The following is an 18,133-nucleotide window of genomic DNA, read 5'->3' on the forward strand; positions in this document are numbered from 1 at the left end:
AATTTCAGTGATCGGTGCGGGCTCCATAGATTATTCATTACCAACATGATGGATTCATGGGAACAGGATGCACATGATCCCGCGCCCTGCAGACTACAGAACCTCAGCATCCTATTCACTCCAATCATTCTGTCACACAGCAAGATGAAAACTGCTAATAACAAATACATTAATCATGCCCGCCACTCCCCCAGTGCAAGGATCCAGAAGTCCCATGAAAGAGTACAGATAATGTAGTAGATGTCACCTGCAGTCCTATGTAACAACACAGATAAAAAAAATTGTAACAACTAGGATCTCTTCTTGTGTCCTCTATGTGAACATGGGGAACTAGTTGTTACAATTATGTGAAGTGCCCTATTCATTTTTTGGACGCCTTTTTTTGTTGATAGATAAAAAAAATTGTATTATTTTTCTCTGCTCTATAATTACACACAAGTTGCAGTTCGGATGATCTCTCAGCAATAATCAGTCATCAGATGAGGGGCAGACATGTAGCTGATAAATTCCAGTCCCCGAACAGCAGAGCAGGAAATTCAGAGCTCGAGGTCAAGAATTATATCAATAAAATGACAAGAGCAGGAAGAGCGGATTATTACCAGCTCCTCATACACCAGAGGCCAAGACTCACAAGATCAATGTCTGCCTACAGTGCAGGACACCAGAGAGACCAGATAACAATGTTACCTGACGTATCCTACCCCAGAGCTGCACTCACTATTCTGCTGGTGCAGTCACCGTGTACATACATTACATTACTGATCCTGAGTTACATCCTGTATTATACCCCAGAGCTGCACTCTCTATTCTGCTGGTGCAGTCACCGTGTACATACATTACATTACTGATCCTGAGTTACATCCTGTATTATACCCCAGAGCTGCACTCATTATTCTGCTGGTGCAGTCACCGTGTACATACATTACATTACTGATCCTGAGTTACATCCTGTATTATACCCCAGAGCTGCACTCACTATTCTGCTGGTGCAGTCACCGTGTACATACATTACATTACTGATCCTGAGTTACATCCTGTATTATACCCCAGAGCTGCACTCACTCTTCTGCTGGTGCAGTCACCGTGTACATACATTACATTACTGATCCTGAGTTACATCCTGTATTATACCCCAGAGCTGCACTCACTATTCTGCTGGTGCAGTCACCGTGTACATACATTACATTACTGATCCTGAGTTACATCCTGTATTATACCCCAGAGCTGCACTCACTATTCTGCTGGTGCAGTCACCGTGTACATACATTACATTACTGATCCTGAGTTACATCCTGTATTATACCCCAGAGCTGCACTCATTATTCTGCTGGTGCAGTCACCGTGTACATACATTACATTACTGATCCTGAGTTACATCCTGTATTATACCCCAGAGCTGCACTCACTAATCTGCTGGTGCAGTCACCGTGTACATACATTACATTACTGATCCTGAGTTACATCCTGTATTATACCCCAGAGCTGCACTCACTCTTCTGCTGGTGCAGTCACTGTGTACATACATTACATTACTGATCCTGAGTTACACCCTGTATTATACCCCAGAGCTGCACTCACTATTCTGCTGGTGCAGTCACCGTGTACATACTGTACATTACATTACTGATCCTGAGTTACATCCTGTATTATACCCCAGAGCTGCGCTCACTATTCTGCTGGTGCAGTCACTGTGTACATGCATTACATTACTGATCCTGAGTCACATCCTGTATTATACTCCAGAGCTGCACTCACTATTCTGCTGGTGCAGTCACTGTGTACATACATTACAATACTGATCCTGAGTTACATCCTGTATTATACCCCAGAGCTGCACTCACTATTCTGCTGGTGCAGTCACTGTGTACATACAATACATTACTGATCCTCAGTTACATCCTGTATTATACTCCAGAGCTGCACTCACTATTCTGCTGGTGCAGTCACTGTGTACATACATTACATTACTGATCCTGAGTTACATCCTGTATTATAAATTATTAAACAACATGTATGTCAATACCTGGATAAGAATGAAGTGATTAAACAGAGTCAGCATGGGTTTGTAACTAATAAGTCATGTCAGACTAACTTAATTTCCTTCTATGACGGAATCACTGATTGGGTGGATCAAGGAAATGCTGTAGATATAGTATATCTTGACTTCAGCAAAGCATTTGACAAAGTCTCTCATACAATCCTTATTGAAAAAATGACTAAGTATGGAATGGACAAGGCAACTGTTAGGTGGATTCATAACTGGCTTAGTGATCGGACCCAAAGAGCGGTCGTAAATGGCTGCACATCCAGTTGGAAGAATGTCTCAAGTGGGGTACCACAGGGCTCTGTCCTGGGCCCTGTATTGTTCAACATCTTTATCAATGATTTAGATGAAGGAATTGAGGGTAAACTGATTAAATTTGCTGATGACACAAAGCTAGGAGGGATAGCTAATACTAGAGAAGAGAGAGAGAGGATTCAAAAAGATATAAATAAACTGGAGCAGTGGGCAGCAACTAACAGAATGTTTAACAGGGAAAAATGCAAAGTACTACATCTGGGCAAAAAAAATGAAAAAAGCATATACAGAATGGGAGGAATAGGGCTAAGCAACAGCACATGTGAAAAAGACTTGGGTATACTAATAGATCACAGACTGAATATGAGTCAACAGTGTGATGCAGCAGCAAAAAAGGCAAATGCAATTCTAGGATGTATTAACAGAAGCATACAGTCTAGATCACGTGAAGTCATTATTTCCCTCTACTCCTCTTTGGTCAGACCTCATCTGGAATATTGTGTCCAGTTTTGGGCACCACATTTTAAAAAAGACATCAACAAACTGGAGCAAGTTCAGAAAAGAGCGACCAGAATGGTGACCGGTCTGCAAACCGTGTCTTATGAGGAAAGGTTGCAAGATTTGGGAATGTTTAGTTTGCAAAAGAGAAGACTGAGAGGAGACTTAATAGCTGTCTACAAATATCTAAAGGGCTGTCACATTGTAGAAGGATCAACTTTATTCTCATTTGCACAAGGAAAGACTAGAAGCAATGGGATGAAACTGAATGGGAGGAGACACAGATTAGATATTAGAAAAAACTTTTTGACAGTTAGAGTGATCAATGAGTGGAACAGGCTGCCACGAGAAGTGGTGAGTTCTCCTTCAATGGAAGTCTTCAAACAGAGGCTGGACAGACATCTGACTGGGATGATTTAGCGAATCCTGCTTTGAGCAGGGGGTTGGACAAGATGGCCCAGGAGGTCCCTTCCAACTCTACGATTCTATGATTCTATACCCCAGAGCTGCACTCACTATTCTGCTGGTGCAGTCACTGTGTATATACATTAGATTACTGATCCTGAGTTACATCCTGTATTATACTCCAGAGCTGCACTCACTATTCTGCTGGTGCAGTCACTGTGTACATACATTACATTACTGATCCTGAGATACATCCTGTATTATACCCCAGAGCTGCACTCACTATTCTGCTGGTGCAGTCACTGTGTACATACATTACTGATCCTGAGTTACCTCCTGTATTATACCCCAGAGCTGCACTCACTATTCTGCTGGTGCAGTCACTGTGTACATACATTACTGATCCTGAGTTACATCCTGTATTATCCTTCAGAGCTGCACACACTATTCTGCTGGTGCAGTCACTGTGTACATACATTACTGATCCTGAGTTACATCCTATATCATACTCCAGAGCTGCACTCACTATTCTGCTGGTGCAGTCACTGTGCACATACATTACATTACTGATCCTGAGTTACCTCCTGTATTATACTCCAGAGCTGCACTCACTATTCTGCTGGTGCAGTCACTGTGCACATACATTACATTATTCATCCTGAGTTACATCCTGTATTATACCCCAGAACTGCACTCACTATTCTGCTGGTGCAGTCACTGTGTACATACATTACATTACTTATCCTGAGTTACATCCTGTATTATACTCCAGAGCTGCACTCACTACTCTGCTGGTGCAGTCACTGTGTACATACATTACTGATCCTGAGTTACATCCTGTATTATACCCCAGAGCTGCACTCACTATTTTGCTGGTGCAGTCACTGTGTACATACATTACATTACTGATCCTGAGTTACATCCTGTATTATACTCCAGAGCTGCACTCACTGTTCTGCTGGTGCAGTCACTGTGTACATACATTACATTACTGATCCTGAGATACATCCTGTATTATACCCCAGAGCTGCACTCACTATTCTGCTGGTGCAGTCACTGTGTACATACATTACATTACTTATCCTGAGTTACATCCTGTATTATACTCCAGAGCTGCACTCACTGTTCTGCTGGTGCAGTCACTGTGTACATACATTACATTATTGATCCTGAGTTACATCCTGTATTATACCCCAGAGCTGCACTCACTATTCTGCTGGTGCAGTCACTGTGTACATGCATTACATTACTGATCCTGAGTTACATCCTGTATTATACTCCAGAACTGCACTCACTATTCTGCTGGCGCAGTCACTGTGTACATACATTACATTACTGATCCTGAGTTACATACTGTATTATACCCCAGAGCTGCACTCACTATTCTGCTGGTGCAGTCACTGTGTACATACATTACATTACTGATCCTGAGTTACATCCTGTATTACACCCCAGAGCTGCACTCACTATTCTGCTGGTGCAGTCACTGTGTACATACATTACTGATCCTGAGTTACCTCCTGTATTATACCCCAGAGCTGCACTCACTATTCTGCTGGTGCAGTCACTGTGTACATACATTACTGATCCTGAGTTACATCCTGTATTATCCGTCAGAGCTGCACACACTATTCTGCTGGTGCAGTCACTGTGTACATACATTACATAACTGATCCTGAGTTACATCCTGTATTATACCCCAGAGCTGCACTCACTATTTTGCTGGTGCAGTCACTGTGTACATACATTACATTACTGATCCTGAAATACATCCTGTATTATACCCCAGAGCTGCACTCACTATTCTGCTGGTGCAGTCACTGTGTACATGCATTACATTACTGATCCTGAGTTACATCCTGTATTATACTCCAGAACTGCACTCACTATTCTGCTGGCGCAGTCACTGTGTACATACATTACATTACTGATCCTGAGTTACATACTGTATTATACTCCAGAGCTGCACTCACTATTCTGCTGGTGCAGTCACTGTGTACATACATTACATTACTTATCCTGAGTTACATCCTCTATTATACCCCAGAGCTGCACTCACTATTCTGCTGGTGCAGTCACTGTGTACATGCATTACATTACTGATCCTGAGTTACATCCTGTATTATACTCCAGAACTGCACTCACTATTCTGCTGGCGCAGTCACTGTGTACATACATTACATTACTGATCCTGAGTTACATACTGTATTATACCCCAGAGCTGCACTCACTATTCTGCTGGTGCAGTCACTGTGTACATACATTACATTACTAATCCTGAGTTACATCCTGTATTACACCCCAGAGCTGCACTCACTATTCTGCTGGTGCAGTCACTGTGTACATACATTACATTACTGATCCTGAGTTACATCCTGTATTGCACCCCAGAGCTGCACTCACTATTCTGCTGGTGCAGTCACTGTGTACATACATTACATTACTGATCCTGAGTTACCTCCTGTATTATACCCCAGAACTGAACTCACTATTCTGCTGGTGCTGTCACTGTGTACATACTGATCCTGAGTTACATCCTGTATTATACCCCAGAGCTGCACTCACTATTCTGCTGGTGCAGTCACTGTGCACATACATTACATTACTCATCCTGAGTTACATCCTGTATTATACCCCAGAACTGAACTCACTATTCTGCTGGTGCTGTCACTGTGTACATACTGATCCTGAGTTACATCCTGTATTATACCCCAGAGCTGCACTCACTATTCTGCTGGTGCAGTCACTGTGTACATACATTACATTACTGATCCTGAGTTACATCCTGTATTATATCCCAGAGCTGCACTCACTATTCTGCTGGCGCAGTCACTGTGTACATACATTACATTACTGATCCTGAGTTACATCCTGTATTACACCCCAGAGCTGCACTCACTATTCTGCTGGTGCAGTCACTGTGTACATACATTACTGATCCTGAGTTACATCCTGTATTATACCCCAGAGCTGCACTCACTATTCTGCTGGTGCAGTCACTGTGTACATACATTACATTACTGATCCTGAGATACATCCTGTATTATACCCCAGAGCTGCACTCACTATTCTGCTGGTGCAGTCACTGTGTACATACTGATCCTGAGTTACATCCTGTATTATACCCCAGAGCTGCACTCACTATTCTGCTGGTGCAGTCACTGTGTACATGCATTACATTACTGATCCTGAGTTACATCCTGTATTATACCCCAGAGCTGCACTCACTACTCTGCTGGTGCAGTCACTGTGTACATACATTACATTATTGATCCTGAGTTACATCCTGTATTATACCCCAGAGCTGCACTCACTATTCTGCTGGTGCAGTCACTGTGTACATGCATTACATTACTGATCCTGAGTTACATCCTGTATTATACCCCAGAGCTGCACTCACTACTCTGCTGGTGCAGTCACTGTGTACATACATTACATTATTGATCCTGAGTTACATCCTGTATTATACCCCAGAGCTGCACTCACTATTCTGCTGGTGCAGTCACTGTGTACATGCATTACATTACTGATCCTGAGTTACATCCTGTATTATACTCCAGAGCTGCACTCACTATTCTGCTGGTGCAGTTACTGTGTACATACATTACATTACTGATCCTGAGTTACATACTGTATTATACCCCAGAGCTGCACTCACTACTCTGCTGGTGCAGTCACTGTGTACATACATTACTGATCCTGAGTTACATCCTGTATTATCCTTCAGAGCTGCACTCACTATTCTCCTGGTGCAGTCACTGTGTACATACATTACATTACTGATCCTGAGTTACATCCTATATCATACTCCAGAGCTGCACTCACTATTCTGCTGGTGCAGTCACTGTGTACATACATTACATAACTGATCCTGAGTTACCTCCTGTATTACACCCCAGAGCTGCACTCACTATTCTGTTGGTGCAGTCACTGTGTACATACATTACATTACTGATCCTGAGTTACCTCCTGTATTATACTCCAGAGCTGCACTCACTACTCTGCTAGTGCAGTCACTGTGTACATACATTACTGATCCTGAGTTACATCCTGTATTATCCTTCAGAGCTGCACTCACTATTCTGCTGGTGCAGTCACTGTGTACATACATTACTGATCCTGAGTTACATCCTGTATTATACCCCAGAACTGCACTCACTATTCTGCTGGTGCAGTCACTGTGTACATACATTACATTACTGATCCTGAGGTACATCCTGTATTATACTCCAGAGCTGCACTCACTATTCTGCTGGTGCAGTCACTGTGTACATACTGATCCTGAGGTACATCCTGTATTATACCCCAGAGCTGCACTCACTATTCTGCTGGTGCAGTCACTGTGTACATACATTACATTATTGATCCTGAGTTACATCCTGTATTATACCCCAGAGCTGCACTCACTATTCTGCTGGTGCAGTCACTGTGTACATACATTACATTACTGATCCTGAGTTACATCCTGTATTATACTCCAGAACTGCACTCACTATTCTGCTGGTGCAGTCACTGTGTACATACATTACATTACTGATCCTGAGTTACATCCTGTATTATACTCCAGAGCTGCACTCACTATTCTGCTGGTGCAGTCACTGTGTACATACATTACTGATCCTGAGGTACATCCTGTATTATACTCCAGAGCTGCACTCACTATTCTGCTGGTGCAGTCACTGTGTACATACATTACATTATTGATCCTGAGTTACATCCTGTATTATACCCTAGAGCTGCACTCACTATTCAGCTGGTGCAGTCACTGTGTACATGCATTACATTACTGATCCTGAGTTACATCCTGTATTATACTCCAGAGCTGCACTCACTATTCTGCTGGTGCAGTCACTGTGTACATACATTACATTACTGATCCTGAGTTACATCCTGTATTATACCCCAGAGCTGCACTCACTACTCTGCTGGTGCAGTCACTGTGTACATACATTACTGATCCTGAGTTACATCCTGTATTATCCTTCAGAGCTGCACTCACTATTCTCCTGGTGCAGTCACTGTGTACATACATTACATTACTGATCCTGAGTTACATCCTATATCATACTCCAGAGCTGCACTCACTATTCTGCTGGTGCAGTCACTGTGTACATACATTACATAACTGATCCTGAGTTACCTCCTGTATTACACCCCAGAGCTGCACTCACTATTCTGTTGGTGCAGTCACTGTGTACATACATTACATTACTGATCCTGAGTTACCTCCTGTATTATACTCCAGAGCTGCACTCACTACTCTGCTAGTGCAGTCACTGTGTACATACATTACTGATCCTGAGTTACATCCTGTATTATACCCCAGAACTGCACTCACTATTCTGCTGGTGCAGTCACTGTGTACATACATTACATTACTGATCCTGAGGTACATCCTGTATTATACTCCAGAGCTGCACTCACTATTCTGCTGGTGCAGTCACTGTGTACATACTGATCCTGAGGTACATCCTGTATTATACCCCAGAGCTGCACTCACTATTCTGCTGGTGCAGTCACTGTGTACATACATTACATTATTGATCCTGAGTTACATCCTGTATTATACCCCAGAGCTGCACTCACTATTCTGCTGGTGCAGTCACTGTGTACATACATTACATTACTGATCCTGAGTTACATCCTGTATTATACTCCAGAACTGCACTCACTATTCTGCTGGTGCAGTCACTGTGTACATACATTACATTACTGATACTGAGTTACATCCTGTATTATACTCCAGAGCTGCACTCACTATTCTGCTGGTGCAGTCACTGTGTACATACTGATCCTGAGGTACATCCTGTATTATACCCCAGAGCTGCACTCACTATTCTGCTGGTGCAGTCACTGTGTACATACATTACATTATTGATCCTGAGTTACATCCTGTATTATACCCCAGAGCTGCACTCACTATTCTGCTGGTGCAGTCACTGTGTACATACATTACATTACTGATCCTGAGTTACATCCTGTATTATACTCCAGAACTGCACTCACTATTCTGCTGGTGCAGTCACTGTGTACATACATTACATTACTGATACGGAGTTACATCCTGTATTATACTCCAGAGCTGCACTCACTATTCTGCTGGTGCAGTCACTGTGTACATACTGATCCTGAGGTACATCCTGTATTATACCCCAGAGCTGCACTCACTATTCTGCTGGTGCAGTCACTGTGTACATACATTACATTATTGATCCTGAGTTACATCCTGTATTATACCCCAGAGCTGCACTCACTATTCTGCTGGTGCAGTCACTGTGTACATACATTACATTATTGATCCTGAGTTACATCCTGTATTATACCCCAGAGCTGCACTCACTATTCTGCTGGTGCAGTCACTGTGTACATACATTACATTACTCATCCTGAGTTACATCCTGTATTATACCCCAGAGCTGCACTCACTATTCTGCTGGTGCAGTCACTGTGTACATACATTACATTACTGATCCTGAGTTACCTCCTGTATTATACCCCAGAGCTGCACTCACTATTCTGCTGGTGCAGTCACTGTGTACATACATTACTGATCCTGAGTTAAATCCTGTATTATATCCCAGAGCTGCACTCACTATTCTGCTGGTGCAGTCACTGTGTACATACATTACATTACTGATCCTGAGTTACATCCTGTATTATACCCCAGAGCTGCACTCACTATTCTGCTGGCGCAGTCACTGTGTACATACATTACATTACTGATCCTGAGTTACATCCTGTATTATATCCCAGAGCTGCACTCACTATTCTGCTGGCGCAGTCACTGTGTACATACATTACATTACTGATCCTGAGTTACATCCTGTATTATACCCCAGAGCTGCACTCACTATTCTGCTGGCGCAGTCACTGTGTACATACATTACATTACTGATCCTGAGTTACATCCTGTATTATATCCCAGAGCTGCACTCACTATTCTGCTGGTGCAGTCACTGTGTACATACATTACATTACTGATCCTGAGTTACATCCTGTATTATACCCCAGAGCTGCACTCACTATTCTGCTGGCGCAGTCACTGTGTACATACATTACATTACTGATCCTGAGTTACATCCTGTATTATATCCCAGAGCTGCACTCACTATTCTGCTGGCGCAGTCACTGTGTACATACATTACATTACTGATCCTGAGTTACATCCTGTATTATATCCCAGAGCTGCACTCACTATTCTGCTGGTGCAGTCACTGTGTACATACATTACATTACTGATCCTGAGCTACATCCTGTATTATACCCCAGAGCTGCAGTCACTATTCTGCTGGTGCAGTCACTGTGTACATACATTACATTACTGATCCTGAGTTACCTCCTGTATTATACTCCAGAGCTGCACTCACTATTCTGCTGGTGCAGTCACTGTGTACATACATTACATTACTGATCCTGAGTTACATCCTGTATTATACCCCAGAGCTGCACTCACTACTCTGCTGGTGCAGTCACTGTGTACATACATTACTGATCCTGAGTTACATCCTGTATTATCCTTCAGAGCTGCACTCACTATTCTGCTGGTGCATTCACTGTGTACATACATTACATTACTGATCCTGAGTTACATCCTATATCATACTCCAGAGCTGCACTCACTATTCTGCTGGTGCAGTCACTGTGTACATACATTACATAACTGATCCTGAGTTACCTCCTGTATTATACCCCAGAGCTGCACTCACTATTCTGTTGGTGCAGTCACTGTGTACATACATTACTGATCCTGAGTTACCTCCTGTATTATACTCCAGAGCTGCACTCACTATTCTGCTGGTGCATTCACTGTGTACATACATTACATTACTGATCCTGAGTTACATCCTATATCATACTCCAGAGCTGCACTCACTATTCTGCTGGTGCAGTCACTGTGTACATACATTACATAACTGATCCTGAGTTACCTCCTGTATTATACCCCAGAGCTGCACTCACTATTCTGCTGGTGCAGTCCCTGTGTACATACATTACATTACTGATCCTGAGTTACATCCTGTATTATACCCCAGAGCTGCAATCACTATTCTGCTGGTGCAGTCACTGTGTACATACATTACATTACTGATCCTGAGTTACATCCTGTATTATACTCCAGAGCTGCACTCACTATTCTGCTGGTGCAGTCACTGTGTACAAACATTACATTACTGATCCTGAGTTACATCCTGTATTATACCCCAGAGCTGCAATCACTATTCTGCTGGTGCAGTCACTGTGTACATACATTACATTACTGATCCTGAGTTACATCCTGTATTATACCCCAGAGCTGCAATCACTATTCTGCTGGTGCAGTCACTGTGTACAAACATTACATTACTGATCCTGAGTTACATCCTGTATTATACCCCAGAGCTGCACTCACTATTCTGCTGGTGCAGTCACTGTGTACATACATTACATTACTGATCCTGAGTTACATCCTGTATTATACTCCAGAGCTGCACTCACTATTCTGCTGGTGCAGTCACTGTGTACAAACATTACATTACTGATCCTGAGTTACATCCTGTATTATACCCCAGAGCTGCAATCACTATTCTGCTGGTGCAGTCACTGTGTACATACATTACATTACTGATCCTGAGTTACATCCTGTATTATACCCCAGAGCTGCAATCACTATTCTGCTGGTGCAGTCACTGTGTACAAACATTACATTACTGATCCTGAGTTACATCCTGTATTATACCCCAGAGCTGCACTCACTATTCTGCTGGTGCAGTCACTGTGTACATACATTACATTACTGATCCTGAGTTACATCCTGTATTATACTCCAGAGCTGCACTCACTATTCTGCTGGTGCAGTCACTGTGTACAAACATTACATTACTGATCCTGAGTTACATCCTGTATTATACCCCAGAGCTGCAATCACTATTCTGCTGGTGCAGTCACTGTGTACATACATTACATTACTGATCCTGAGTTACATCCTGTATTATACTCCAGAGCTGCACTCACTATTCTGCTGGTGCAGTCACTGTGTACAAACATTACATTACTGATCCTGAGTTACATCCTGTATTATACCCCAGAGCTGCAATCACTATTCTGCTGGTGCAGTCACTGTGTACATACATTACATTACTGATCCTGAGTTACATCCTGTATTATACCCCAGAGCTGCAATCACTATTCTGCTGGTGCAGTCACTGTGTACAAACATTACATTACTGATCCTGAGTTACATCCTGTATTATACCCCAGAGCTGCAATCACTATTCTGCTGGTGCAGTCACTGTGTACATACATTACATTACTGATCCTGAGTTACATCCTGTATTATACCCCAGAGCTGCACTCACTATTCTGCTGGTGCAGTCACTGTGTACATACATTACATTACTGATCCTGAGTTACATCCTGTATTATACTCCAGAGCTGCACTCACTATTCTGCTGGTGCAGTCACTGTGTACAAACATTACATTACTGATCCTGAGTTACATCCTGTATTATACCCCAGAGCTGCAATCACTATTCTGCTGGTGCAGTCACTGTGTACATACATTACATTACTGATCCTGAGTTACATCCTGTATTATACTCCAGAGCTGCACTCACTATTCTGCTGGTGCAGTCACTGTGTACAAACATTACATTACTGATCCTGAGTTACATCCTGTATTATACCCCAGAGCTGCAATCACTATTCTGCTGGTGCAGTCACTGTGTACATACATTACATTACTGATCCTGAGTTACATCCTGTATTATACCCCAGAGCTGCAATCACTATTCTGCTGGTGCAGTCACTGTGTACAAACATTACATTACTGATCCTGAGTTACATCCTGTATTATACCCCAGAGCTGCAATCACTATTCTGCTGGTGCAGTCACTGTGTACAAACATTACATTACTGATCCTGAGTTACATCCTGTATTATACCCCAGAGCTGCACTCACTATTCTGCTGGTGCAGTCACTGTACATACATAACATTACTGATCCAGAGTTACATCCTGTATTATACTCCAGAGCTGCACTCACTATTCTGCTGGTGCAGTCACTGTGTACATACATTACATTACTGATCCTGAGTTACATTCTGTATTATCCTCCAGAGCTGCACTCACTATTCTGCTGGTGCAGTCACTGTGTACATACATTACATTACTGATCCTGAGTTACATTCTGTATTATCCTCCAGAGCTGCACTCACTATTCTGCTGGTGCAGTCACTGTGTACATACATTACTGATCCTGAGGTACATCCTGTATTATACTCCAGAGCTGCACTCACTATTCTGCTGGTGCAGTCACTGTGTACATACATTACATTACTGATCCTGAGTTACATTCTGTATTATCCTCCAGAGCTGCACTCACTATTCTGCTGGTGCAGTCACTGTGTACATACATTACATTACTGATCCTGAGTTACATTCTGTATTATCCTCCAGAGCTGCATTCATTCTCTAGAACACCTGGTTACTCTGCACAGCGCCACCTGGTGATTTGGGGTCAGTTTCTTACAGTTCAGGAGCGGTCTCTCTTCTGCTGATCATGGGTGGTCTCCAGCACTCACCTAGCTTCACCTGCAGCGGGGAGGGCTTGTAGTTCATGGACACGCTCTCTCCCTCTCTGATGTCACAGCCTCCGTCCGATATGGCGGCTGCGGCTGGGTCCTGTGGGGATTAGAGAAAGATCAGTGCAGGCCACACAACAGTCAGGTACTGGACAGTGTGAGATCAGGATGCGGTATGTGTATGGCTGTGCCATCAATACCTGCAGTTGCCACCTGGGGGACCCGCTACGGAGGTTCTGTGACCCCATTTACAGGTCAGCTGTGCCCCCCGGGATATGAATAGATGGGTGGCACAAGGCCGTCCCCATTCACACCTATAGGGGATTCAGCCCTCTCCACTGTATAGTGTGACAGCCCTACAGACCCATAGGTTCCGGAATACCCCCACTGCAGATGTGCTGGCGCCACCCCCCTCTCCCAGAGGCGGTCACTATATGATCATTATGCCTGCACTGTGGGGAGGGTACCATTACTATCAACGCAGGGTGTTATGAAGTCTGACCACCGAGAGATTATTAGATTTAATTCACCGACTCTTCTCAGAGTTCTGATCCCGAGCGGCAGACCAGGAATTCAGATCCACTGACATTCAGTGCCGCAGCCACCCCGAGCCCCGGTACCAGTGCCGTCACCTCGAATAAGGCTCAAAGGTCTGAAACTTTCTAACAGATATTGGGTTTCAGTTTCTTGAAATTTTCCATGTTTCTGCTTGCTGTCAATAAATCAAAACAATTACATGGGGAGAGACAAGGATGCAGAACTATCTGTCCTTACAGTATTTACAGAGAGACAAGGAGGCAGTACTATCTGTCCTTACAGTATTTCCTGATAGAGACAAGGAGGCAGTACTATCTGTCCTTACAATATTTCCTGATAGAGACAAAGAGGCAGTACTATCTGTCCTTACAGTATTTACAGAGAGACAAGGAGGCAGTACTATCTGTCCTTACAATATTTCCTGATAGTACTGCCTCCTTGTCTCTATCAGGAAATATTGTAAGGACAGATAGTACTGCCTCCTTGTCTCTCTGTAAATACTGTAAGGACAGATAGAGACAAGGAGGCAGTACTATCTGTCCTTACAATATTTCCTGATAGTACTGCCTCCTTGTCTCTATCAGGAAATATTGTAAGGACAGATAGTACTGCCTCCTTGTCTCTCTGTAAATACTGTAAGGACAGATAGTACTGCCTCCTTGTCTCCCTGTAAATACTGTAAGGACAGATAGTAGTGCCTCCTTGTCTCCCTGTAAATACTGTAAGGACAGATAGTACTGCCTCCTTGTTTCTCTGTAAATACTGTAAGGACAGATAGTACTGCCTCCTTGTCTCTCTGTAAATACTGTAAGGACAGATAGTACTGCCTCTTTGTCTCTATCAGGAAATATTGTAAGGACAGATAGAGACAAGGAGGCAGTACTATCTGTCCTTACAGTATTTACAGAGAGACAAGGAGGCAGTACTATCTGTCCTTACAATATTTCCTGATAGTACTGCCTCCTTGTCTCTATCAGGAAATATTGTAAGGACAGATAGTACTGCCTCCTTGTCTCTCTGTAAATACTGTAAGGACAGATAGTACTGCCTCTTTGTCTCTATCAGGAAATATTGTAAGGACAGATAGTACTGCCTCCTTGTCTCTATCTGTCCTTACAATATTTCCTGATAGAGACAAGGAGTCAGTACTATCTGTCCTTACAGTATTTACAGAGAGACAAGGAGGCAGTACTATCTGTCCTTACAGTATTTACAGAGAAACAAGGAGGCAGTACTATCTGTCCTTACAGTATTTACAGGGAGACAAGGAGGCACTACTATCTGTCCTTACAGTATTTACAGGGAGACAAGGAGGCAGTACTATCTGTCCTTACAGTATTTACAGAGACAAGGAGGCAGTACTATCTGTCCTTACAATATTTCCTGATAGAGACAAGGAGGCAGTACTATCTGTCCTTACAATATTTCCTGATAGAGACAAGGAGGCAGTACTATCTGTCCTTACAGTATTTACAGAGAGACAAGGAGGCACTACTATCTGTCCTTACAGTGTTTACAGAGAGACAAGGAGGCAGTACTATCAGTGTCTATATTATTTACAGGAGGTGAAAGAGGCAGTCCTATTTGTACTTTCAATAACTACAGAGACAAGGAGGCAGTACTAGCTTTGTCTAAAAAATTTACAGGAAGAGACTGGTAGCTGGAACTATCTTTACCTACTTTATATTTCCAGGAAAGGAAAAGGAGCCAGTACTACCTGTACTTACAATATTTACAGAAAAAGACCGGGAGGCAGTACTATCTGTGTCTACGTTATTTACAGGAAGAGAAAGAGGCAGTCCTATTCGTACTTACGATAACTACAAAGAGAGACAAGGAGGTAGTATTATTATTATTTACAGGAAAGCAAACAGAGGTAGTACTATCTGTACGTACAATATTTATAGAGAGAAAAGGAGACAGTACTATCTGTACTTACAATATTTACAGAGAGAGGCAAGGAGACCCTACTATTTGTAATTACATTATTTACACAAAGTCACAGGGAGGCAGTACTATTTGTTCTTATGATAAACTACAAGCAGAGAGAAGAAGGCAGTATTAGCTATGTCTAAATGATTTACAGAAAGAGACAAAGGCTGCCAATATCATTTACAGAAAAAAAACAAGGAAGCAGTACTACCTGTGCCAAAATGTACCTTTAGTATTTACAGAAATAGACAGGCAGGTAAATCAGTTTCTCAGTGTAAATGGTTTGGCATGCTAGCGTTGCTTTTTTATCTCCCCTGTAAATGATATAGGGAAATGTAGAAACAGAGAGGCAGATATACTTGTCGTTTTATCAGGGTGAGACTGAACAGCAGTACTAGCTGTGTTTCAATCATTTCCAGAGACCAAAAAGGTGGCAGTATAAGTAGTGCTTATGTCATAAACAATAAAAGACAAGGTGGCAGCAAAAGCAGTGCCTACATCATTTATAATGAGAGACAGGACAGCAGTACTAGCTTTGCCTACATCATTTATAAGGAGAGACAGGGCGGTAGTCCTTTCTGAGTCTACATCATTTATAAAGAGAGACGGGACAGCAGTACTAGCTGTGTCTACATAATTTATAATGGGAGACAGGGCAGCAGTACTAGCTGTGTCTACATCAATTACAATCAGAGACAGGGCAGCAGTACTAGCTGTGTCTACATTAATTACAAACAGAGACAGGGCGGCAGTACTAGCTTTGTCTACCTCATAATGAGACAGGGCAGCAGTACTAGCTGTGGCTACATCAATTACAATCAGAGACAGGGCAGCAGTACTAGCTGTGTCTACATCATGTATAATGAGATACAAAGCAGCAGTACTAGCCGTGTCTACATTAATTACAATCAGAGACAGGGCAGCAGTACTAGCTGTGTCTACATCAATTACAATCAGAGACAGGGCAGCAGTACTAGCTTTGTCTACCTCATGAGACAGGGCAGCAGTACTAGCTGTGGCTACATCAATTACAATCAGTGACAGGGCAGCAGTACTAGCTGTGTCTACATCATGTATAATGAGATACAAAGCAGCAGTACTAGCCGTGTCTACATTAATTACAATCAGAGACAGGGCAGCAGTACTAGCTGTGTCTACATTAATTACAAACAGAGACAGGGCAGCAGTACTAGCTGTGTCTACATCAATTACAATCAAAGACAGGGCAGCAGTACTAGCTGTGGCTACATCAATTACAATCAGAGACAGAGCGGCAGTACTAGCTGTGTCTACATCATGTATAATGAGATACAAAGCAACAGTACTAGCCGTGTCTACATTAATTACAATCAGAGACAGGGCAGCAGTACTAGCTGTGTCTACATCAATTACAATCAGAGACAGAGCGGCAGTACTAGCTGTGTCCACATCATGTATAATGAGATACAAAGCAGCAGTACTAGCCGTGTCTACATTAATTACAATCAGAGACAGGGCAGCAGTACTAGCTGTGTCTACATCAATTACAATCAGAGACAGGGCAGCAGTACTAGCTGTGTCTACATCAATTACAATCAGTGACAGGGCAGCAGTACTAGCTGTGGCTACATCAATTACAGAGACAGGGCAGCAGTACTAGCTGTGTCTACATCAATTACAATCAGTGACAGGGCAGCAATACTAGCTGTGTCTACATCAATTACAATCAGAGACAGGGCAGCAGTACTAGCTGTGTCTACATTAATTACAATCAGAGACAGGGCAGCAGTACTAGCTGTGTCTACATCAATTACAATAAGACACAGGGCAGCAGTACTAGCTGTGGCTACATCAATTACAATAAGACACAGGGCAGCAGTACTAGCTGTGTCTACATTAATTACAATCAGAGACAGGGCAGCAG

General features: G+C 42.8%; 1 protein-coding gene across 5 annotated transcripts in view; it reads right to left on the reverse strand.

Moving 5' to 3' along the window:
- FAM219A (family with sequence similarity 219 member A) overlaps nucleotides 1-18,133 on the reverse strand; it is a 203,235-nt gene that overhangs the window by 27,333 nt on the left and 157,769 nt on the right. For all 5 annotated transcript variants that reach the window (XM_073556689.1, XM_073556686.1, XM_073556688.1 and 2 more), the window contains exon 2: nucleotides 13,762-13,861. In XM_073556689.1, coding sequence (XP_073412790.1) covers nucleotides 13,762-13,861 — 100 coding nt within the window. The remainder of the gene's footprint in view (nucleotides 1-13,761; nucleotides 13,862-18,133) is intronic.

This window comes from Dendrobates tinctorius, unplaced genomic scaffold, assembly GCF_039654945.1.
Source record: "Dendrobates tinctorius isolate UK_male_01 unplaced genomic scaffold, ASM3965494v1 ptg000237l, whole genome shotgun sequence".
NCBI lineage: Eukaryota > Metazoa > Chordata > Amphibia > Anura > Dendrobatidae > Dendrobates > Dendrobates tinctorius.